Source organism: Panthera pardus, unplaced genomic scaffold (assembly GCF_024362965.1).
Source record: "Panthera pardus isolate Hobbes unplaced genomic scaffold, ASM2436296v1 HiC_scaffold_6, whole genome shotgun sequence".
NCBI lineage: Eukaryota > Metazoa > Chordata > Mammalia > Carnivora > Felidae > Panthera > Panthera pardus.
The window spans coordinates 120,969,688-120,995,812 of record NW_026526991.1 but is presented as its reverse complement, the minus strand read 5'-3'; the positions used below and the strand labels follow the sequence as shown (position 1 = coordinate 120,995,812).

Here is a 26,125-nt window from a genome sequence, read left to right as displayed (position 1 = left end):
TCTTAATCCATTCATCAGTTGATGGACATTTAGGTTCTTTCCATAATTTGGTTATTGTTGAAAGTGCTGCTGTAAACATTGGGGTACACATGCCCCTACGAATCAGCACTCCTGTATCCTTTGGATAAATTCCTAGTAGTGCTATTGCTGGGTCATAGGGTAGTTCTATTTTTAATTTTTTGAGGCACCTCCACACTGTTTTCCAGAGTGGCTGCACCAGTCTGCATTCCTACCAACAGTGGAGGGTTCCCGTTTCTCCACATTCTTGCCAGCATCTGTTGTTTCCTGAATTGTTAATTTTAGCCACTCTGACTAGTGTAAGATAGTATCTCAGTGTGGTTTTGATTTGTATTTCCCTGATGATGAGTGATGCTGAGCATCTTTTCATGTGTCTGTTGGCCATCTGGATGTCTTCTTTGGAAAAGTGTCTGTTCATGTCTTCTGCCCATTTCTTTCCATTTTCAATCCGAAGAACTGGACTGTTTTTCAGGTGTTGAGTTTGGTAAGTTTCCTTATAGATTTTGGATACTAATCCTTTATCCGATATGTCATTTGCAAATACCTTTTCCCATTCTGTTGGTTGCCTTTTAGTTTTGCTGATTGTTTCCTTTGCAGTGCAGAAGCTTTTTATCTTGATGAGGTCCCAATAGTTCATTTTTGCTTTTAATTCCCTTGTCTTTGGGGATGTGTCCAGCAAGAAATTGCCGTGGCTGAGGTCAAAGAAGTTGTTGCCTATTTTCTCCTCTAAGGTTTTGATGGTTTCCTATTTCACATTTAGGTCTTGTATCCATTTTGAGTTTATTTTTGTGTATGGTAAGAAAGTGGTCCAGTTTCATTCTTCTTCATGTTGCTGTCTAGTTTTCCCAGCACCGTTTGCTAAAGAGACTGTCTTTTTTCCATTGGGTACTCTTTCCTGCTTTGTCAAAGATTAATTGGCCATACATTTGTGGGTCCAATTCTGGGTTCTCTATTCTATTCCATTGGTCTATGTGTCTGTTTTTGAGCCATACCATACTGTCTTGATGATCACAGTTTTGTAGTAGAGGCTAAAGTCTGGGATTGTGATGGCTCCTGCTTTGTTTTGCTTTTTCAGCATTACTTTGGCTATTTAGGGTCTTTTGTGGTTCCATGCAGATTTTAGGATTTTTCTGTTCTAGCTTTGAGAAGAATGCTGGTGCAATTTTGATTGGGATTGCATTGAATGTATAGATAGCTTTGGGTAGTACTGACACTTTAACAACACTTATTCTTCCAATCCATGAATATAGAATGTTTTTCCATTTCTTTGTGTCTTCTTCAATTTCCTTCATTAGTTTTCAGCATACAGATCTTTTACATCTTTGGTTAGGTTTATTCCTAGGTATTTTATGGTTCTTGGTGCAATTGTAAATGGGATCGAGTTCTTGATTTCTCCTTCTGTTGCTTCATTATTGGTGTATAGAAATGCAACTGATTCTGTACATTGATTTTATATCCTGTGACTTTGCTGAACTCATGTATCAGTTCTAGCAGGTTTTTGGTGGAGTCTTTTGGGTTTTCCATGTAGAGTATCATGTCATCTGTGAAAAGTGAAAGGTTGACTTCTTTGCCAATCTGGATGCCTTTTATTTCATTTTGTTGTCTGCTGAGGCTAGGACTTCCAACACTACGTTAAACAACAGTGGTGAGAGTGGACATCCATGTCGTGTTCCTGATTTCAGGGGGAAAGCTCTCAGTTTTTACCCATTGAGGATGATATGAGCTGTGGGCTTTTCATATATGGCTTTTATGATGCTTAGGTATGTTCCTTCTATCCCGACTTTCTTGAGGGTTTTTATTAAGAAAGGATGTTGCATTTTGTCAAATGCTTTTTCTGCATCTATTGACAGGATCATATGGTTCTTATCCTTTCTTTTATCAATGTGGTGTATCACATTGATTTGCAAATATTGAACTAGCCCTGCAGCCCAGGAATGAATCCCACTTGGTCATGGTGAATAATTCTTTTTATATGCTGTTGAATTCAATTTGCTAGTATCTTGTTGAGAATTTGTGCATCCATGTTCATCAGGGATATTGGCCTGCAATTCTCCTTTTTTGCGGGGTCTCTGTCTGGGAGAAAGAGAGAGAAAGAGAGCACGAGCAGGGGAGGGGCAGAGAGAGAAGATGACACAGAATCTGAAGCAGGCTCCAGACTCTGAGCTGTCAGCACGGAGCCTGATATGGGGCTTGAACTTACAAACTATGAGATAATGACCTGAGCTGAAGTCAGATACTTAACCAACTGAGCCACCCAGGCGCCACTTTTCATTCTTATTATTTCTCCAATGTCTAAATTTTTCTATGTTTTCTCTGGACAGAAAAATATAAGAAATAATAAAAGTGCCCATCTTAACCATTTAAAAAAGAGTGTCTTGTGCTAACTTCCTGATTCGCTTTATAAGTAATGTAGATGTTTTGGTTATTGAGTTGTTGGAAAGTCTTATATATTTTAGAGATTAATTTTTTACCAGATATAAGGTTTGCAAATATTTTCCCTCAGTCTGTAGGTTACCCTTCACTCTTTGAATTGTTTTCTTTGCTGTGCAGAGCTTCTTAGTTTGATATGGTCCCACTTATTTTAGTTCTTGTTGCCTGTGCTTTTGGTATTATATCAATGAAATCAATGCCAAGACCAATGTCATGATGCTTTCCCCTATTCTAAGAGTTTTAGTTTTAGATCTTATGTTTGACTTTTTAATCCATTTTGAGTTGACTTTTTACATGGTGAAAGAGTCCAGTTTCATTTTTCTGCATGCGGATATCCAATTTTCCTAACATCATTGCTGAAGAGGCTACTCTTTCCTCGTTGTGTACAGTTGGTATCCTTGTTGAAGATCAGTTAGCTGTATATATGTGTATTTATTTCTGGGCTCTCTATTCTGTTCCATTGTCTGCTCATCATCTTTATGTGAGTACCACACTGTTTTAATTACTGTAGCTTTGTAATATATTTTGAAATCAGGAAGTTTGATGCCTCTAGCTTTGTTCTTCTTTCTCAAGATCGTGTTGGCTACTTGGTGTCCTTTGTAGTTCCATACAAATTTTAGGATTGTTTTTCCTATTTCTGTAAATCAATAAAGCCTTTATAATTAAAAAAATGAAGAGTCAGGTAGGTATATATACACTGATACAGAAAAACACTAAAGGTAACATATTCTGTTTCCTTAGATTTTTAAAAATAGTTTTAAAAATCAAGATAATACATGTTCATAGCTTAAAAAAGAAAAGCAGTAACCAACAAGGGCTTACGATGAAAAGCAATGTACCCTACACCCTGAGGCAATAATTTATGTTCACAGTTCTTCTGAAGATTACAGTGTGTGCGTGTGTGTGCATGTGTGTATGCTTTGAGTTAAACTTCTTTTTCCCACCTCTCCCAATAACCCTTGGACCAAACTACCATTATCTTTTGCAAGAACAACAGAAATAGCCTTTTACTTGGCCTGCCTTCACACACTTTCCCTGCTATGGTGTCTTCTCCACAAAGTAGTCAGAATGACCTGTTTAGATCTTACACTCCTTTACTTAAAATCTTCCAGTGCTGTAACCATCTCACTCAGAGTAAAATCCAGGATCTTTATCCTGGCCAGCAAGGTCCTATATCATCTGGCCCTCCACTGCCTCTTGTCCTCATCTTCTGTAATCCTGTCCTACTCACTCTGTCAGCCATATTGACCTCTATGCTGGACTCTGCACACCCCACGGATGTCCTTGGTCTTAAAGTTTTTGTAAGTGCCTTATCTTCTACCTCGAACACTTTTTCTCAGACAACCTTGCTCCTTTACTTGCTTTGTGTCCCTGCTCCTATATTACCCATTTGAGAGACCTTCCTCAGAACCCCACTTTTAACTGCAATTCCCTTCAGTCTCTTACCTCTTAATCTGTTGTATATATATATATATATATATTTATCTTGTCACTATCTACAATTTTCCTTTTACTCCATCCCCAGGTTCTTTCCACTGTGCTTTGCCACCATCTTTGGGGCTGTTGTCTTTGCCTGCAAGGTTGTAGCTTGGCTGCAGGCAAATTTTGTATTTCAGCGCAGTAGAAGGGAAAAGTGAATAAGAGCTCCTATGAACACACATCATTTCGATTATGTTCCTCTGAAAAGAAATTAGTAACTTAGAGCAGAGGTTTGGGGGACTTGGACAAATTGTTGCTGGGCAACTTGCCATCGTCTTCTGCAACTTGTTGATTTTAAAAATTGGAAAACCATCTGTTAAACACATAAAATGTTTCAAATATGAAAAGCCATTTTGTAAGATCTTATAAATTATGATCTGGTACATATTACTCACTGTAGAGACAAGTACTGTGCTGTGAACACACTTCTTGTGCTACTCAAAGGAGAATGGTCGCAATATCAAATTATTTGGCTGTATTACTCTACTTTCTAGTATACTTAAATTTAGACTTTGCCTTTTTTGTATGGTTTTCTGTTGTCTGTGGAGTTTCTGGTTGCCTTTTTCCATATATAAAAGTTTTTCCAAGTTTTCAGCCATACTATCTAGTCCATAAAATTTCCCTTTCTTTAAGGGTTGCTCTCAAACAATCCTTCATTCTCCTACTTCAACGTGAACATACAGTAAAACCTTGGATTGCGAGTAACCTGTTCTGCAAGTGTTCCACAAGATGAGCAAACATTTCTAATAAATTTTAACTTGATAAACGAGCGATGTCTTGCAATACGAGTAGTACGTATGCCGAACACCACATGATCACAACTGAGCTAATGGTTCTTCTCTCTCTCTCACTCGGCATTGTGGGTGTTCATCTCCCATGCTCGGATGCTCGGTCTCAGGCCATGGTGTTTGGCAGAAATTAGTGATTTTTCAGAACATCGGAAGGTGCCCACACTAGTATATTTTTTGTCACTTCAAAGCACCTATGGACAGTCCTTTGCTCTTCCCCACAAGAGTAAGCTTAGGAATGCTTTGCTTCATTCTAGGTCAGGCTGCCTGCAGATATAGACCCTTTCCTCTGTTGCCTTATTGTCAGTTACATTAAATACAGTATATTGCAAGTTTATTAATATGGCACTGTACTCAACATCCACATGAGCATATACAACAGCCCTCATGCAGAAAAAGGTTGAAAAGAAAGTGAGTAAGAAGAAGGAGATGATTACAGTGAAAGTTAAGATGGTAATCACCAAGAAGTATGACTGAGAGATTCAAGTGGCTGAAACTGCAAGATTCTATGAGAAGTCTACATCTGCATCTGGTCTGCAGAGGAGGAGGAGAAAAAGGTGGAGGAATCCCTCGCTTCAAATGAGATTAGGGAGATGTGTAAAATGTATGAAACAGAGCAAACTTCTGTAGAAAAGCACCATCCGAATAAGGCTGTAGCAGTACGAGCCATGAATCTGTTCAATGACAGTGCTAGGTCACATTTCTGCAAAATTCTCAAAAGGAGGCAAAAACAAGTGTCATTGGATAGGTTCCTTATTAAAGTTTCATGAAAAGAAAAAGATTCCACTGAGCCAATAGATAGCAGTGATTCCATTAGTGATAGTGAAAGTCATCCCACACGATAACCCTCCTCTCTCGTCTCCCTCACACTAGTCACAAAGGTTCTGCAGGTTAATTTGCTTATTTTTCCCTATACGTTGTATTTTTTTTTATTATTTTGTATTATGTTACAGTATTATCATTTTTATAAGAACATTTTTGGGTTGTGGAACAAATCATCTGAGTTTCCATCATTTCTTATGGAGAAATTCACTTTGATATCCAAGTGCTTTGGATTACAAGAATGTTTCTGGAATGAATTATGCTCACAAACCAAGGTTTTACTGTATTGCGCTTTGGGCCTATTATATCACTGTGGGGTCTTGGGATTCCTGTTCACTGGGTTGGATCCTTGGATTCCATGTCTTTCTCTTTTTAAAATTTATTCAGCCTTTTTGTTTTTGTTTTGTTTTTGCTAGAGTACAATCTCCGGGAACTTTCTAAGAAGGAATAATCCTTAGATACTCCTTGCCTTATGTATTTAACTATCACATTTGGTCTGTTCTAGATTCAGAGCTATTTCTCCTCAGAACAGTGAAGGCATTGTTCCCTTGTGTCCCAGAACCTAGAGTTGCAAAGCAATTTGATGTCACTCTGATTGGCCTTATTTGGATGTTTCTTCTCCCTAGAAGCTTTAAAGATCTTCTGTGTAATCTCAGTGTTCATAAAATTTCCCAGGAGCTTTTCCATGTATCCAACTTGACTTTGGACAGCTCTTACAAACTGCTCTCTCTGGAAACTTCATTTCTGTTTACTGAATAATGTTCATGCATCTCTCATGTCTCTCTCTCTCTCTCTCACTGGAACTCCTTTTAATCAGGTTTGGACCTCTTGGACCCATTCCCTGTAGTTCTTATCTTTTCTATAATAGTTTAACATTTTTAAAGTTCTGCTTCACAGTAGATTTTCTTGATAACCTTCAACCATTCTACTTCATTTATTTGGATACTTATTTTTGTCCTGATTTTTTTCCCCCACAACATCCTTTCCTTTTTCCTGTTTTATGAATTCAATACTTTCTTGACCCTCCAGATGCTAGAAGGCTAGTATAATTGACTAATTCTAGAAGGTTGGTATAACCCTACCTAAAGATATCCAATTAACAAAACATATACATATATGCAAGAATCTTAAATTATTAACTAATCAAATCCAGGTGTTTATTAAAGAAGAGTATTATATGACCAAGTAAAATCTATCTTGGAAATACAAAGATCCTCATTAGGTCATATGAGAAGAATTGTATGATCATGTCAATTTATGTCAAAAAAGTATTGTTAGAATTTCGTATCTACTCCCAAGCACAATTGTAATGAATTAGAATTAGAAAAACGGAATAAAATTTCCTCAGCGTAATAATATATCTCTTATATCAATGACTAATATTAAAATTAATGGCCAAACATTAGGTTTTTTTACTATAACGTTGAACAAGAAGTCTGCACTAATCACTATTACTGTAATATGATATTTCTCTGGAATAGCTACGTAATACAGTCAAATAAGAAATAAGATAAAGAAAATGCCAAAGTATATGCAGATGATAGGACGGTCTATCCTAAAATTCTAACGAATTAACACAAACTCTATTTGAAATCAGACCAATATGTAAGGAGGCAATATACAAAAATCAGTGCTGTAGCACTTTTCACTTATTTGGCAGGCAATGATAAAAAACAAATAATAACATCCGGGGCACGTGGGTGGCTCAGTTGTTTAAGCTTCCGCTTTAATTTCCACTCAAGTTAAAGTCTCGCGTTCGTGAGTTCGAGCCCAGTGTTGGGCTCTGCACTGGCAGTGCAGAGCCTGCTTGGGATTCTCTCCCTCCCTCTCTCTAAGAATAAATAAACTTAAAAAAAAAATAACATTCAGTGTTGGTAAGATTACGAGGAAGTGACCTCTCTCATATACTACCATTGGCATTGTGTATTGTTATAACCTCTCTGGAGCCCAATTTTAAAGCCATCAAAAGTCCTAAAAACATCCATATATATATATTTTTTAAGTTTACTTATTTAGAGAGAGAGGGAGTGTGTGTGTGTGAGTGGGGGAGGGGCAGAGAGAGAATCCCAAGCAGGCTCCATGCTGTCACTGCAGAGCCTGACACAGGACTCAAACTCATGAACCATGAGATCATGATGTGAGCCAAAATCAAGAGTCAGATGCTTAACCAACTGAGCCACCCAGGTGCCCCAAAACATCCATAGTCTTGAACCAAGCAGCTCTACTTCTAGGAATACAAGCTACAAAAACACAAGTAAGTGGAAAGTAGAATGAAAAAAAAAAAGGACAATCCCGTAAAACAGCAAAAAAGGAAGCAATTTAAATGACAATCAGTATGATACTCCTTAATTATATCAAAACAACAAAGTATTCTGTGTTTAGAAAAATGAAGTGTCATGAAAGGTAGCTCATGTTTCATAGTGAAGTGAAAAGGACAGGATACTGATTAATAGTGTTAAAATTACATATACTCATGCCTAGAGGAAGACTAAAGTCTAGAATTATATATGACAAATGTTTATAGAAATAATTTTTATTATGGCTGATGAGATAAATTTTTTTTGAGTGTATATTTATTTTTTAAAGTTTATTTGAGAGTGCGTGAGCACGAGTGGGGGAGGGGCAGAGAGAGTGAGAATCCCAAGCAGGCTCCACACTCTCAGCTCAGAGCCCCACGTGGGGCTCGATCCCACCATCTTGGCGTCCCTACCTAAGTGTACTTTTAAAAGTTTATTTTTTATATGAACGTAGAGTTTTACCAAAAAAGGTCTAATGGTAAAAGTCTCTAGACATATTTAAAGTGCTCTTCAGGGGCATCCGGGTGGCTCATTGGTTAAGCATCCGACTGTTGATTTTGGCTCAGGTCATGATCCCAGGGTCATGAAATCAAGCCCTACATCAGGCTCTGCACTCAGCATGGAGCCTGCTTGGGATTCTCTCTCTCCCTCTGCCCCTCTCCCCTGCCCGTGTGCTCTCCAAAATAAAAATATTTTTCATACACACAGCAATAAACAACATTAAGTGGTGCCAGGAACATATGAGATGAAGAACCAAACTATCTAGTGTTGCCTCAACTCTCTAGTAGTTGTGTCACCTTGAACAAAGGTCTCAGCAGTTTACACAACTGTAAAATGGAGATAAATAATGGCTGCCTCTCTCTCTCCCCATGCTGTTGTGAAGGTCAAGTAAAATAAGGAGTGCTTAAATGTTTTAAAAATATAAAATAGCATAAAGATGAATGAGGGAATAACCAATATTATCAGTTAAGACAGTTAAAAATGTTGGTTTGATCTCAACTGATTTTTGCAATGTTATGCTCATGTAGTGAATGTATAATTTAGCCATCCTGTTCTGTGTGTGACGTTACTCAATGTTGAGACAGAAATGGTGACGTGGAATGCACATTTACACACCTTTGGCCCAGAAGCCATATTACAGAAAAAGTCTAACCAGGTCAGTAGACAGATTAAGCAATTAATTATGTAATTTTGTCTGATGGGACCCCGAAAGGTCCTATTACTGTCTTCTCTTTCCTTTAAACAGGCAATCAAGTTGCCTGAAATTCTTATTCCAATCATTCATATACTTGGGATAAGAACCTGAAGGCTCCTATTAAAATACATGTGTGTGTTTGGTAACACATTAAATTATCGTCTATTAATATTAGTTTGAAAATTGGTTATTAAGTTAGCTAGTGACTCATGTAGTAGAAGAAAGGGATAAAGGCCCTATTCCTTTCTAAGATTCAAATGCCTTTAAAGGTCTTGAGGTTGGGAAGGTGAGGGAGGAGAGGGACCAGAGGATGAGGTCAGGCCCAAACCAAGAGAAGTGTGCTAGGGCAGGAAGCCTGGTTAAGAGGGCAGGGTCGGGCCTGGTTAGTACTTGGATGGAAGAGGGCAGGGGAGCAGTCCTTGTGATCTTCACAACTCATGTAGGTCTAGCCTAACTCTAAAAGTAATGGCAGTAATATACTTGCCAAAATAATTACTATATATATTAAATACGTAATTACTATGTAGTATATATTTAATTCACTGATAAACTGTAAAGTTTATTTTCTATTGAATAAAATTCCACTTACATATTTTTAGAACAACTGCCATTACATACGAATCCCAAGAGTATCCCCTCTCTAGCTGTAGCTATATAAAACACACTTGGGAATTTTATGATTTTTCCCTCCTCTTTTTCACGTGCACATGGGGATGCTTATCTAACTACACACCTCTTACCTCTCACTGTGGCATTAAGCTAATTATAAAAGTCTGTCTAAATCTATTCACCTGTTTTTTGTTTGGCTGCCTACCTGGGCCTTTTCCAAGCAGGCAGAAAATCTCCAATCAGTCTGTTATCACAACCAGAATGCAAGAGATTAGTGGCCACAGAGAGAAGCAGAATCAGTTTACATCCTTTCAGGCAAGAGAATGATATTACTTCCCAAGCAAGAAATCTGAGGCTCCCTGACCTTAATTTAGAAAGCCTGCAGTTAATAATCACATTAAGGTTGGTTTTACGTGCCAGTTTTTGTTTTCTTTGTTGTTTTTACAATTTGAGTATCCTTTGTCATTATCAAAATCATCTGCTGAAAGGCATACATTAACGTTTAAAATACTTAATCTGTAATAAAGGAAGTCTTATACTTTTGATATATCTGAGTTAAAATACACTTTGCATTAATTTTTTACAAAGGCAATCACATTGCTTGTGTTTATCCAGAGTAGAATTTAGCAACTTGTTGACTGTGACAATTAATACACTGAAAACTCTTTTAAATTGAAGAATCAAATGGTTTTTCATTGTAATCTGTCAATCCCAATAAAGAATATATAGATCCCACCAAGAGTACACTCTTGCCCCTCCCTGAAAAAAGGTCAATTGTCTCTTGAAGGAAAGAGAACTAAACCCGAAACTACAAAGTTAGCAAAACAAAAAAACAAAAACGGGTCAAGGAACAGATGTGCAGACCAGGGAGAGTTGGCACAGGTGACTAGGTCAGTAAGAAGAGGTTCTGATGACAGCAAATTGAACTTGGGGTTGTCCCCATAATTAAATACTTAATGAAAACAAATCTAATTAACGCCATAAGCCAAAAAGAACTATAAGTGATCTTCTCAAGCATGGTCAACTTTCACTTGACATTGTACTGAAGGAACTGTATTAGTTCAACCTACTTTAGCTGCTTCAGTGTAATTCACTGTGTGTTCACTAAAATGAGTTATCTGAGTCTTCTGACACCTGCTCTCTTTTAGAGAGAGATTTGTGTGTGTTGAAGGGGGGCGGTTATGATGTGAAATGTGTAGTCCAGCTATGAAAATGACACAGAATGAAAATACAGAATGAAAAAAATGTACATGCTGTACTAGAAGAAAAGTTCGTTACAAGGGCATTTTTTGGTGCCAAAAAAGTTTGGATTTACTAAAATATTTATGTTCAAGGTACTTTTGGTATTATGCAAATAGAGTACTTGGAGGGAAAAAAAATTCCCAGAAGTCATGTTTGCTACTTCTATGGTAAAAGGAAAAATATCTATTGCAGACATGGATTCAGTCTCCCCTGGGTAAGTCTAGAAGAAAAACAATGGAAACATATGGGATGAATTTACAAAAGTTTGGAAAGATGTCTTTGCCTATACTAAGACCGCACTAAGACTACTAGGTTATGTATAGATTTTCTAGATTTCTGATACTAATTAGCCATTCTCAAGGCTGTGTTGGTTACATCATGTCTGTTCTTAGCATTTAAACTTTCTCTTTTTAAAAACACAGATACAAATTTAGCCAGATTTTAATGACAACTTAAAATATCGCTGTGTTCAATTGCCTTTCTTGGGCATTTTTAACTACGAGGTCTCCCAGAAATCTTATTTAAAGGCAGTGCTGCCTTCAAAGGAGACACTAAATTAATGAAACATTCTTTCCCATTAAAACTAAAAGTTTAGGGCCCTTTTAAACCAGTTTGTTTTATAACTTTCTAAAAATTATTTCAGTAATTTTTATTAATCATTATATTAACAGTAGTTGTATAATTACAGGGTCATAGTACTTGAAACCCCCAAAACTATGGAATATCTTTAATTTGGTCAGATATTTACTGATAAGGCATTATTAATTTATCTTTTACAAGCAACCTAGAAACAAGGTAATAAAATGCATAGCCCACTAACATTCTTAGCAGAAGAAAAGGTATCCTTAAGGTTCTTCTCCAGTTACCTAAGATAATGGGTCTCCTCATGTAACACCAAGAAAAAAAAAATGTTACAAGATACTAGAGCTATTTTTTCACATGATGAGACTTTGAAACCAAAATAATGCAAAACATCACATAAAAATTCAGTCTTTTAAATGTGATTTTTAAAAGACCTACATGGTAGTAAAAAATTCATATCTATAATTTAAAATTCTCAAAGCAGCTCCTATCCAAAGGGTAATAAATAAATAAATAAATAAATAAATAAATAAATAAAAAGATTGACGGTAATGTTTTGTAAGTTTGTTTATAAATTAAATAGTGGAAGCTCACTATGAAAAATAACTTTCAACATTTATGTAACAAGCTGAGTTTTTTTTTGGGGGGGGGTAGTTGTGTTAATCATTTTGCAGGGTTTTAAAACTGTTCATTATCAAAAGACTCAAAGGTATACTAACAGAATTGAAAAGGACACTTGAACTTTGCTTTCAGTAACCCCTGAAATATTTTAGGTGTATAGGGTTTATTTAAAGTAAACTCGGTAAATTACTGATTTATATGGTAAAGAATATTTACTATCATTTATGAAAATAAGGCTCATACTGATAAAAATAAAAATTTTTCTGAATTTCTATTTAGTACATGTCAGGTACTGTGGTAGTTGCTTTTATAAGATTCTCTGCCCTAAGTTTACTGAATAAAAAGCATCCAAAGTGTTAAATTCAAACCTTCCAGGCAAATACTTAGTCTTTTAAATGTTGGGTATAGGCAGTCATTCATCTATAGATTCATTCACACACATATGCATATTATATATGTTATATGTATTATATTATATATTTGTTCATATATATAATTTTGTTGTGGTTAAGCAAGTTGTCAAAATGGATAGTAGGTACCATCCTTGAAATAAAAAGGCAAACATAAGAATATTGATGATTAAATTAATGCAAACCACCCGATCAAATACCTATAGCAATCTGTTCTTCAATGTTAAAAAGATCCAGCTGAAATATAACTTCTCTAATCCTGATCAGTCTGAGAACTATCTTTTCCACAGCTAAAGGGGTCACTTTAAACACAAAAACCAGCATTGTTTTCTGTGGTTAGGTTACTGTAGCTTAAGTCTCTAAACACTAGAATTCCTCACACAGCTGTTAATTGTGGACCAGGGGACTGGCTGACATCTGCTTCTTGCTTATTTCGTTAATGGTTCACTTCCAGGTCCTAAAAGGATTGTAGCCTTTCTCCGAAGAGAATGTCGGATGCATCTATGTCTGTCTTCTACATAGTTGGCTTGTTCTGGTTTGTCACTCTCATACAATGCAAATCTGAGTGAACTCACATCTGTCACCGATCGACCCAATTCGTGGGCAATCTTTTCCCATCGACCTGGGGTCCCTCCTGGGAACTTAACCATACTTCTTGTCAGCTGGCTGAGGTCCTCTTCTGTCCATTCAGGTGCCTGCAAAACATTACAGAAAAAGATAATTTAGAGAACGTTTGCCAAAACATTTAATAAGCCTGTGAAACAAACCACTGGCAATCTGTTTTCTACAAAAACAGTATTAACATGTGTCCAGTAGTTTAGGTAAAGCTTTGAGTTGCATATTTAACATTAGAATGCAAAGCTCCAGCAGCCTTTTAAATTTTCCTATGTATACGAAATAAGAAAGCAGAAATATTGTGAAGTCAGGCTTTTGAAGACACTAAAAAAAGCAGTTTTGCATTAAAGTAGGAACGACTCTCAAAGACTATGAAATGCATTGTGTGTCACTGCTGCTCTCAGATGCCTCATGTAAGGTCACTATAAAAGGTCTTCAAGTTTTAAGAAAAATTATGCTTTGAAGAAAACAAAACACCTTATAAGCGAAGATGAAAAGGTGAACAAGTAAATGTGCTGATTTAGAATCAGAACTGAGACAAAGATAGTTTTTGTTCATTCTGCGTAACACTATTTCATTCTAAAAATCGTGCATTTCCAAAAAGTTTAGCTTCTCAAACGTAGCGTTTTAATAAACTTGGAACAGAAATAAAATGAGACATGCCTACAACCAAGACTTAAGCCATTTCAAGTCCAAGCAAAGCAACACTTCATTTCTGAGAAGGTAAATAGCTTCTAAAAGTTGATCTGTTAAACCGAGTTACAAAATAACCGAAAGATTATAAAATCTTTTTTCCAAAAGCAAAAATTCTAAGAGCAAGCATATTCTCTGCATTTTATCAGCACTACTACTTGGTCAAACCTAAAGCTGAGCAAAGCAAAAGAACCTACCACTGAGGAACAAATGACCACGTTACAGTTGTTTTACATGAGATTTTAGCACGAAACTACTCCCTCCCAGAGGCTGCAGCCACTCTGGTATTAAACAATACTCTAGGAGTCAGCAGAGAAATGGAGGAAGCCCACCTTATTTTCCTTAATTAAAAAGAAAGAAACAAGAAAGAAGGGAACCTTGGAGACAAATACCTTTTCTAATCACCATTTCCGATAATGAACAGCATACATCAGGCCGTTTGCATTACAGAACCGTCAGCACAGAACAACAGTCAGAGGTGAGTGACCCCAGGGACGATCTCCACAGCTACAGCAAAGCTTCTCCCTGACACTAATCCTCGCTGTCATTCTCCCACTGTGCTCTAACCGCACTGACATCCGCCTGCCTCACTGCAAGCTTAACGGGGCCCTTCCTGACTTTTTACTGTCTCCCCCAATCAATGGTTCAAGCGTGCTCTTTTCACCATGTCCAAACGGCAGCTTCACTCGTAATCAAAGCGCACTGCCCCTGTTAAAGGGCTTTCCGAAAGGCTCTCCCATTTGCATTCATTTGCAAAGCAAACTACTTTTATTCACTTTGTTCTGCTATCAAGAATGTTCCCTGAAGCAGATAAATTGGCATAAATACAACCTGCCACTTAAGAGTCAGGAAATAATAGCCAATAGTAGGGAGGATTTTATCAATCATTCTATTTTGTATCCACTAAAAGCTGAAAGCCTCAAACATATTCATCAGTACAATCCGTACGATACAGGCATAAATTCACTTCTATAAAAAGGTAGCCCACATAGGGTATGGTCAGAATTTCTTTGATATTTAATGAATATCAGAAATCTAATGCTCCTTATCAGATAATTTGAAAATTTACACTGAAGCTTTTTTCTTCTTGCTTGTTTTTCCCTTTATTTAGGGGAAAAATTCATACTCAGATATTAGAGGGACATAACTGGATTTTCAAGGAAATACTTTTCTTTCTAAAAAGCCGAAACATTAATGAAGTAATTCTTTAAAATAATTCCAATTTTTAGTAGATTGGCTTTCCACATATGCTGCATATATGGACAATGGGCATTAAAAATCAATCAGATTTTAATTCTTTGTTAATAAGATGAGTGTAAAAGAACAGTGCCACTTTTTTTTTCCCTGGGAAGGGAAAATTTTAAGTATTTGGACTGGTATTCTGAAAAATCATCTACTGCTAGGACAGTCTTTCCCTTTAGTTTCCTGGTTATTTCATGGCTGTGATTTTTTTCATTATTAATATAAAAAAACTGGATCGATAATAACTAGGCCCATAATCTGAAATCTTTGAAAGAATCCTTTTAGCAATTCATTATTCTCTCTCCTACAGCTGTAAGGCACTTTGGTGAATGTGTAATTCCTCGGCAATAGTTAGTTGTGTCTTTAGAAGCAACTGAGCCTACTGTGATCCAGCTCCTACAGCAGCCGTGAGGGTGGCCATGGTGTGAATGTATTCTCCTTGTTCTAATCTGGAGCCAACTGTAGCTGTGAAAGTCAAATGAATGCATAAGCATACTGCTTTGCCACTTAAAACCATGTGTGTCCAATATTACTGAGACACTGGGCCAAAAATTCATCTCTACAGTAAAGTAATGGAAGATACCACATGGTGTGGGGACAGCTGTTGTGACTACACCAGCATTCCAATTTTGCATCAGAAAAGCCCCACTCTGGGAATAAATCTCCATACTGAATAAAAAATAAAAAGTAAGTTTTCAAATTATTCGCGATTTTTATGTAATGATCCCCAAATAGATCTCCTAAAGTAAGAGCTCATAGGAAAATTTAAATTGTATTCCCAAATAATATCCCTTTGGGATAGATTTTTGTCGTAAAGCCACATATGTTCAAAGATTTGATGCCTTTGAAAATCCTTACTATTCTTGGGGGATAGGAGTTGGAAGCTATAGAGGAAAAGCACACTCTATGTTTTGAGTAACTCATATGCACCTTCCCCCTCACAGCTGGAGACCATCACATGTTAATTACCAAGTATCCTGCAATTTATTTGGTACTGAAACTTAGGGCCAAATTAAAAGAAATTTATATGGGCTTATTTATTATATTTTCCTATTGTAAGGACAAAAGATCCATTTCTATCTAATAGTAAAACTCACTAATGAATATTTCTATCCACATGACCTACTAATGACCATTATTTATATAACTATAAAACTTACAATTTTGGATTCAACAGTTTTTAGTAGATTCAACTCAATTCATAAATTCTACCTAAGAAATAATGTCCTTGTAAATACCATCACCCAGTTAAAATATCAGATATTATCAGATCTAATAATGTATACCTAGTAATATGGATGGCAAATCTAATAATCTACCTTCCAAATCCACATTCTATACTGACTTTGTGTTTCAGAATGTATATTTGACTTTCACCTATACAGTTTTCCTTTCCAACTTAAAAATTGAGCATTTACGTGCTCTTGACTATATATGTGGACAAATTGTATGTAAAAGAAAAAACCCAGGGGTGCCTGGGTGTCTCAGTCAGTTAAGCTTCCGACTTCGGCTCATGGTTCTTGAGTTCGAGCCTCACATCAGGCTCTGTGCTGACAGCTTGGAGCCTGCTTCGGATTCTGTGTCTCCCTCTCTCTACCCTACCACGCTTGTACTCTCTCTCTCTCTCAAAAATAAATATTAAAAAAAAAAAAATTAAAAGCTTATCTCTTCAAATGTTTTTTCACTCTTAGGAAGTGAAACTCTTCTTTAAAGAAAAGCTTGTAACTCATCCCAAACTGTTGTTCTAAGGCTGTGACCCTTTACCAGTAATCGCTTCATGTCGTGCCCAGAAAGGTCTCCTCATCTATGATTTAGCTACCTTCCCAGAAAGAGGTCTCCTCTGGACCAGCAATCCTAAAGTGTGATCCATGTGCTGGTGCCAGCCTGCAACCAGTTTGTCACCAATCCATGACCAAGTAAGTCCAGAAACTTCGGGTACGGATTAGAAACAGCAAATTAACGCTGCTGCGACAACCAAGTATGTGAGCAGTAAACTCTTCTTTTAAACAATATAAGACGGTGAGATGCTGTCAGACTACCATGATGGGTCACGTGAAGTGTGGGCACAATAGGACTACAGGTGGGTCAGCAACAGATGGAAAGAAAAATATTCTACACCTGGGTCTTTACTACAGATAGTTTGAGAAACTTTGCCCAAGACCATGCATACAGTTCAAATTTCTTTTTACCTCCTTTTGGGGGAAGCAACAGTAAATAAATCCCTCTTGAGAAACGGACCCAAGGATGTTTGATCCTTTAAAAACTATTTTATGCCACTAAGTGTTGTGGTGATTTGACACACAGTGAACGATGATACTCTGGGATTACTCTGGGATAGGAAACAGCAAATTGTAAAGGGCTTGCGGCAGGAGCATGTCCAGGATGCTTGAGGAATAGTGAGATGAGCAGGGAAGCTGGCGCAAAGCAAGCAAAGGGGGCAGGGAGAGGAGAGGAGGCCAGAGAGGTAAGAAGATAAAATCATATAAGGCCTGAGAGGCCACTGCAAGGACTCTAGCTCATTTACTCTGCATGATACATAAAGCTACTGGAGGGATAGTTTTAAACTGAGGTATAATTACAGACATTATATTCGTTCCAGGTGTACAACACAATGATTTGATGGGTTGGAACGGCATGGGTCCCCTTATACACGGAGTTTTTTTTTTTAATACAGTACAGTCCTGTAAGTGTATTTTCTTTTCCTTATGATTTTAATAACATTTGTTCTCTAGTTAGTTAAGTTTTTGGGGAGTCAAGTTATAAGTGGGTTTTCAACTGAGCACAAGGTGGGGGTGAGTGGGTTGGCACCCCAATCCCCGTGTTGTTCAGGAGTCAACTGTATTAAGAAATGATCACGGTAAGTCTAGTAACGTTTGTCACCATATATAGTTACAGTATTTTGTTTTCTTGTGATGAGAACTTTAAAGATGTACTCTTAGTAACTTTCAAATATGCAATACAGTATTAATTATAGTTGTCATGCTATAAATTACATCCCAGGGCTTATTTCTTTCTTTATATGAAAAAGATTTTTTTAAGATTATTTCTTTATCTTTGCGGGGGAGAGGGGCAGAGAGAGAGGGAGAGAGAATTCCAAGCAGGCTCCATGCTGTCAGCGCAGACCTGACACAGGGCTCAAACCCACGAACCAGGAGATCATGACATGAATTAAGAGTTAGATGCTTAACTACGTCCCCCAGGACTTATTTTATAACTGGAAGTTTGTACCTTTTGATCTTCTTCAGCCATTTCACCTACTCCCTACCCTCCCCCTCTGGCAACAACCAATCTGTTCTCTGTATCTATGAGCTTCGTTTTGTTCTGTTTTAGATTCCAATATAAATGCGATCATATGGTACTTGCCTTACTCTGATTTATTTCACTTAGCATAATGCCCTCAAGGGCTGTCCATGTCATAAATGGCAAGACTTCCTTTTTTTAGTGACTAAATAATATTTTCTTGTGTGTGTCTATGTGTGTATCATATTTTCTTTATCCATTCATCTGTCAATGGACACTTGTGTTGTTTCCGTATCTTGGCTATTATTTACAATAGCTGCAGTAAATGTGGAGGTGCATATCTTTTTGAGTTAGCATTTTCATTTTCCTTCAGATAAATAACCCAGAAGTGGAACTGCTGGATCATACAGTAGTTCGAGTTTTAATTTCTTGAGGAATCTCCATTCTGTTTTCCATCGTGGCTGCACCAATTTGCCTTCCCGCCAACAGCGCCCACAAAGGTTCCCTTTCCTTCACATCCTTGCCAACATGTGTTACTTCTTTGTCTTTTTGATACTACTCATTCTAACAAGCGTGAGGTGATATCTCATTGTGGTTTTGATTTGCATTTTCCTGATGATGAGTGATGTTGAGCATCTTTTCATGTACCTGTTGGCCATCTATAGGTCTTCCTGGAAGAATGTCTATTTAGATCCTCTGTCCATTTTTTAGTCATTGTTTTTCTGCTATTGAGTTGTATTGAGTTCTTTAATGTTTTGGATCAGATATCGAATTGCAAATATTTTCTCCCATTCAGTGGACTAGTTTGATGTAGTCCTACTTGTTTATTTTTGTTTTTGTTGCCTTTACTTTTAGTGTCAGCTCAGTTTGGCCTGCTCTTGAATGAATGAATGAATGAATGGTGCCTCATGGTAGATTACCTCAAGCTAAATGCTGTGGGCCTCATTAAGGTCCCCATAGCCAATATTATTGCAGTTACTGACTTTATCCAATTAGCAATTGGTAAATATTTTGCTATTATAGATTTAGTGAATATGTTTTGTTCAGTGACTGTTTCAACAGCCTCTTGACTGCAGTTTATCTCACCTCCAAAGTATGGTACACTTCTACCCAACTACCATGGGGTACCTCATCAGCCTTGTCCTCACAGTCTTTAAGGACAAGATCTTAACTACTTCCTGATTCTTTCAGGAAGACAAGTATGACATTACACTGATGACTTCTTCCCATGAGGAGATTCATTTGACATACTCATTCAAGGCAGACAAAGGAGCTCACCAAAATGAAATGGGCCATTGCCTCATACAAAAGGTAATGTCTTGCCACCTTGGTTAAAGTCTTGAAAATTAATTGGTATACTGAGAGGGCTGCTCCGCCCATAATGCTGTCCAGAAACAGCTACGGATTCTCTCAGCACCCACAACTTCTTTTAGGCCTTTCTGTATTCTGGAAGAAACACATTTCTCCTTTACATATTTTACTTAAATACTTTTATGCTGTTTGCTGCAAACTGGCTCTTCTTGAGTAGGGTCCCCTTTAGGAAAGGGCTCTAGAACCCATCCAAAATGCAAAATGACAGACACTCCTACTCCTGTTAGTGCCCCCCAGAGACTCCTTCATCGTAGAGAGGTTTTGGCAACTTTCTCTCAGCATCAGAATACCATTTAATACATGTAATAACTTTAAAATGGTAAAACCACAAATATTTGAATTTTGCTAAAATTAAACTTTTGGTCTTTAAAAGAATTTTTTTAACGTTTTTATTTTTAAGACACAGAGAGAGCATGAGCGGGGAAGGGACAGAGAGAGAGGGACACACAGAATCCAAAGCAGGCTCCAGACTCTGAGCTGTCAGCACAGGGCCCAATGCTGTCAAACCCATGGACCGCGAGATCACGACCCGAGCCAAAGCCGGACGCTCAACTGAATGAGCCACCCAGGCGCCCCTAAACTGTTGGTCTTTCAAAGAAACTATTTAAAAAATGAAATGGAAAGCCACAAAGTAGGAGCAAATATTCCATAACACATATCAGAAAAAAGATCTGTATCACAATTTATCCATTCTCCTACTGATGGACATTTATTTGGGTAGCTGCTAGCGCTTGGTTATCACATATCATTATTATTATTAAAGTTTATTTATTTTGAGACAGGGCGCATGCACAGACACATGCATGCACAAGTGGGGGAGGGGCAGAGAGGGAGACAGAATCCTAAACAGGCTACGCACGGTCATTGCAGAGCCTGATGCAGGGCTCAAACTCACGAACTGTGAGATCATGACCCGAGCTGAAGTTGGGCACTTAACCACCTGAGCCACTCAGGCACCCCTATCACGTATTATGAATACAGCTGCTTGGACATTTATTTATAATTGTCACAGTGGTCATATGTTTTAATTCTTCTTAGATAAATACCTAGTGGTGGAACTGCTGAGTCATAGGGAAAGTATACATTTTATAAGAACCTACGTAAGTATTTTTCCGAACCAGTTGCACTGTTTTACATTCTAACCTGCAGTGTATGAAGGGTCCCTCCAGGTAGTCACCCACACTTGATATTGCGTTGTTTTAGTTTTGACCAGCCTGGTAGGAATGAAACGTGTTTTATTTTGGTAATAATTTCCAAGATTACAAATGATCTTGAGTATCTTTACATGTATTTATTGACCAACTGAATATCTATTTTTATGAAGTGTGTATTCATGTCTTTTGCTTATACGTTAATTGGGTGAAGAGTTCGTTATGTTTTGTGGACACAAGATCTTTGCCAGAAATGTTTTATGAATATTTTCTCCCATTCTGTAACTTATATTGTCACTAAAATCCTTTAACTTTTAGTTCGAGATAATTTCATTCATTCATTCATTCATTCATTCATTTATTTAACGTTTATTCATTTTTGAGAGACAGAGCATGAGCGGGGAAGGGGCAGAGAGAGGAAGACAGAATCTGAAACAGGCTCCAGGCTCCGAGCTGTCAGCACAGAGCCTGGCGCGGGGCTCGAACTCACAAATTGCGAGATCCTGACCTGAGGTGAACTCAGACGCTCAACCAACTAAGCCACCCAGGCGCCCCGAGTTTGAAATAATTTCAGACTTCTAGAAAAGTTTTGTAAAAACAGTATGGAGTTCCCATATGTTCTTAATACAGCTAACTATGATGTTAATATACTTTTATTGAAGTATAATCGACATATAACATTACATTAGTTTCAGGTCTATAATACAATCATTCAATATACTGCAAATTGTTTACTACAATATGTTTAGTTAAATCAGTCACCACACATAGTTACAGTTTTTTCTTTTGATAAAAACTTTTAAGATCTATTTTCTTAGCAACTTTCAAATGTGCAATACCATATTAACAATAGTCACCATGTCGTATATTACATCTCTATAATTATTTAATGTTTATTTACTTTTGAGAGAGAGTGAGGCAGAGCACGAGTGGGGGAGGGGCAGAGAGGGAGACACAGAATCTGAAGCAGGCCACAGGCTCTGAGCTGTCAGCATAGAGCCTGATGTGGGGCTTGAAACTCACGAGCCATGAGCTCATGACCTGAGCCAAAAGTGGACACTTAACTGACTGAGCTACCCAGGCCCCCCTATAACTAATTTATTTTAAACTGGAAGCTTATACCTTTTGACTCCCTTTACCCACTGTGTGTATCCTCTACCTCTGGCAACCACCAGTTGGTTCTCTGTATCTATGGGCCTTGTCTTAGAGCTTACCATCTGTGTTTATGTTCAAGTCTTTAATCCATTTTGAATTAATTTTTGTGTATGGTGTAAGATAGTAGTCCAGATTCATTCTTTTGCATGTGGCTGTCCTGTTTTCCCACCATCATTTACTGAAGAGACTTGCCTTTCTTCATTGGATGTTCTTGGCTCCTTTACCATCAATGAATTAACCATATACATGTTGGTTTATTTCTGGGCTTCCTATTTTGTTCCATTCCTCTATGTGTCTGTTCTCATGCCAATGCCATACTGTTTTGGTTACTGCAATTTTGTAATATAGTTTGAAACCAGGCAGTGTGAGGCCTACAGCTTTCTTTCTCAAGACCGCTTTGGCTATTTAGTGTCTTTTGTGGTTCCACACACATTTTAGGATTGTTTGTTCTATTTCTATAAAAAATGCCATTGGAATTTTAATAAGATTGCATTGACTTTATAGATTGCTTTGCATAGTATGGACATTTAAAAAATATTAATTCTTCCAATCTATTAGCATGGTATATCTTTCTATTTGTGTCTTCTTCAGTTTCTTTCATCAATGTTAATATAATAGCATACAGGTCTTTCACCTTCGTGGTTAAATTTATTCCTCGATATTTTATTCCTTTTGTGTGACTGATTTTTGTATTCTGAAACTTTACAAAATTTGTTGATTTGTTCTTAATAGTTGTTTGGTGGAGTCTTTAGGGTTTCTAAAATATATAATACCGTGTCATCTACGCATAGTGACAGTTTTACTTCTTCCTTTCCAAATTGGATGCCTTTTATTTCTTTTTCTTGTCTAACTGCTGTCACAAGCACTTCCACCATTATGTTGAGTAAGAGTGGCAAAAGTGGGCATCCTAATCTTGTTCCCGATCTTAGAGGGAAAGTTTTCACTTTGAGCATGTTAGCTGTTACTGTTGAGTACGATGTTAGTTGAGTGTGATATCAGCTGTGGGCTTGTCATATATGACCTTTATTATGCTGAGGTATGTTCCCTCTATACCCATTTCATTGAGAGTTTTTATCATGAATGGATGCTGAATTTTGTCAAAAGTTTTTTCTGCATCTATTGTGATAGCTCTAATCTTATTTTTTAAATGCAGTATATCACATTGATTTGATTTGCAGATGTTGAATTGTCCTTGCATCCCTGGAATAAATCATACTTGATCATGGTGTATAATACTTTTGATAAATTGTTGAATTTGGTTTGCTAATATTTTGTTGAGGATTTTTATACGTTTATTTTGAGAGAGACAGAGATAGTGTGATGGGTGAGGGGCAGAGAGAGGATCCCAAGCCAGGCTCGAACTCATGAAACTGTGATATCGTGACCTTAGCCAAAACCATGAGTCAGATGCTTAACCGACTGAGCTACCCAGGCTCAATCCTCCCCGTTGAGGATTTTCTACATTTATGTTCATGAAGGATATTGGTACTGGCTTGTAATTTTTACTTGTGTTGTCCTTGTCTGGTTTTGGTTTCAGGGTACTGTTTTATTTTTTTGAAGAGTCTAAGTAGGATTAGTATTAATTCCTCTTTGAATTTTTGATAGAATTCACCAGTGGAGCCATTGGGTCCTAGACTTCTGTTTGTTGGCAGATTTTTGATTAACGACTCAATGTCCTTATTAGTAACCAATCTGTTCAGATTTTCTATTTCTTTTATTATTAAAAAAAATTTTTTTTAATGTTTCATTCATTTTTGGGGACACAGAAAGAGACTGTGAATGGGGGAGGGGCAGAGAGAGAGGGAGCCACAGAATCCAAAGCAGGCTCCAGGCTCTGAGCTATCAGCACAGAGCCCAATGCGGGGCTCGAACCCACAAACTGTGAGATCATGACCTGAGCCCAAAGTCTGCCACTTAACCTACTGAGCTACCCATGAGCCCCTCTATTTCTCTTTTTTAAAGTAAGCTCTAAGCCCAACATTGGGCTTATACTCACGATCCCAAGATCAACAGTCATATGCTGTACCAACTGAGCCAGCAGGCATCACTCAGATTTTCTATTTCTTCATGATTCAGTCTTGGCCAGTTGTATGTTTCTAGGAATTTATCCATTTCTTTTAGGTTGTCCAATCTGTTGGTGTATAACTGTTCATACTCTCTTATGATCCTTTGTACTTCTGTGGTATAAGATATAATGTCTCCTGTTTCGTTTCTGATTTTGTGTCCTTTTTTCTTGGGGAGTCTAGGTAAAGGTTTGCTAATTTTGTTTATCTTTCAAAGAGTCAGGTCTTAGTTTCATTGATCTTTTCTATCATCTTTTTAGTCTGTATTTCATTTATTTTCATTCTGATTTTTATTTCCTTCTGAATACTAACTCAACTTTTTTTTTTTTTTCTCATTCTTTGAGATATAAAGTTAGGTTGCTTAACATTTTTCTTGCTTCTTAATACAGGCATTTTTTGCTATGAAGTTCCCTTTTAAAACTGCTTTTGCTGCATCCCATAACTTTGGTATGTTGTATTTCCATTTTTATTTGTTTCAAGATACTTCATTTCTCTTCTGATTTCTTTTTGACCCACTGCTTGTTCAGCAGCATGCTGTTTAATCTCCACATACTTGTGAATTTTCTAGGACACTTCTTTTATTTGATTTCTAGGATACTTTGGAAATGACTAGTGTGACTTACAAGGATAAGTTATAATATAATGGGAATCCTCCAATTTTACAAGATAGCATGTGATTTGTTCTTGACTATCTGAACTGACCAGTGGTACTACCTACCATGGTGGTAGAAGGCATTCAGGTCAACCTCAACTCCAGGGTTGTTATGGATGACCAAACTGCCACAGATGTTTCCTGTGGGTAAAGGTGGAAACTGTACAATTGGTAATGCATCTTGTGATACGTGAGGGTGGTGGAACTGGCATAAAAATGCTGGTATTCTGGCTACTGCTACTGCTCTCTGACCCAAGAGTCATGTCTTCCACCAGTATCCTTGACACTGTGGCTAACTTGTTAGTCTATAAATAGGGTGAAATTTTACACCCTTTACAGCTGTTGACAGTCTATGCCTTTTCATTTTCTTAAAAAGCAGGAGTTTTTAATTTTCATGAAGTACAACTTATTAACATTTTTCTTTTATGGTAAGTGATTTGAGTGTACTATCTAGGAAATCTGTGCCTGTTAGGATGAGATAGGTTCATTGTCTATTTCACATGGATATTCAGTTGTTTCACTATCATTTGCTGAAGACTATTCTTTACCCATCTGAACTGCCTTGATATCATTGTCAAAAAGCAATCGATTGCATTTAATTCAGGACCCTCTGTTACACTGATCTACTTGTCTGTTGTGTTATTGTGTGCCATATAATTTCCATTATATAGATAAATTTAAGATGTAGCATATCACAATGTGTTTTTTTGCATTAAACCTGTTTTAAATTACAAAGAAATGTTCGATCTATTTAAATTTTATCCCTGCATGTAAAATAATGCCTGATCATGCATGCAAAGGACATAAATCATGACATCTAGTGTTTGTTGTATCCCCTCCCCCCCCCCCCCCCCCGCCGTTTTCTTTATGATAATGCTGCTGCGCATGTATCCCTTTGAATTAGTATTTTTGTATTCTTTGGGTAAATACCTACTAGTGCAACTGTTGGATCATAGGGTAGTTCTATTTTTAACGTTTTGAGGAATCTCCATACTGTGTCCCAGAGTGGCTGTACCAGTTTGTATTCCTACCAACAGTGTAAGAGGGTTCCCCTTTCTCCACAACCTCGCCAACACTTGTTTCTTATGTTGCTGATTTTAGCTATTCTGACAGGTGCGAGGTGACACCTCACTGTACTTTTGATTTGTATTTCCCTGTGTGATGAGTGATGTTGAGCATCTTTTCATCATGTGTCTGTTGGCCATCTGGATGTCTTCTTTGGAAAAGTATCATTTATGTCTTCTCATTTCTTAACTGGATTATTTGTTTCTTGGGTGTTGAGTTTGAGAAGTTCTTTACAGATTTTGGATACTAACCCTTTATCAGATATGTCATTTGCAAACATCTCCTTACTTTTTAGTTTTGTTGATTGTTTCCTTTGCTGTGCAGAAGCTTTTTATTTTGGTGAAGTCCCAATAGTTTATTTTTGCTTTTGTTTCCCTTGCCTGAG

At 37.2% G+C, this 26,125-nt stretch overlaps 1 protein-coding gene across 1 annotated transcript in view; it reads right to left on the bottom strand.

The window, feature by feature from the left end:
* DNAJC1 (DnaJ heat shock protein family (Hsp40) member C1) overlaps window positions 1-26,125 on the bottom strand; it is a 218,364-nt gene that overhangs the window by 17,370 nt on the left and 174,869 nt on the right. The window contains exon 9 of the mRNA XM_019460576.2: window positions 13,069-13,188. Coding sequence (XP_019316121.1) covers window positions 13,069-13,188 — 120 coding nt within the window. The remainder of the gene's footprint in view (window positions 1-13,068; window positions 13,189-26,125) is intronic.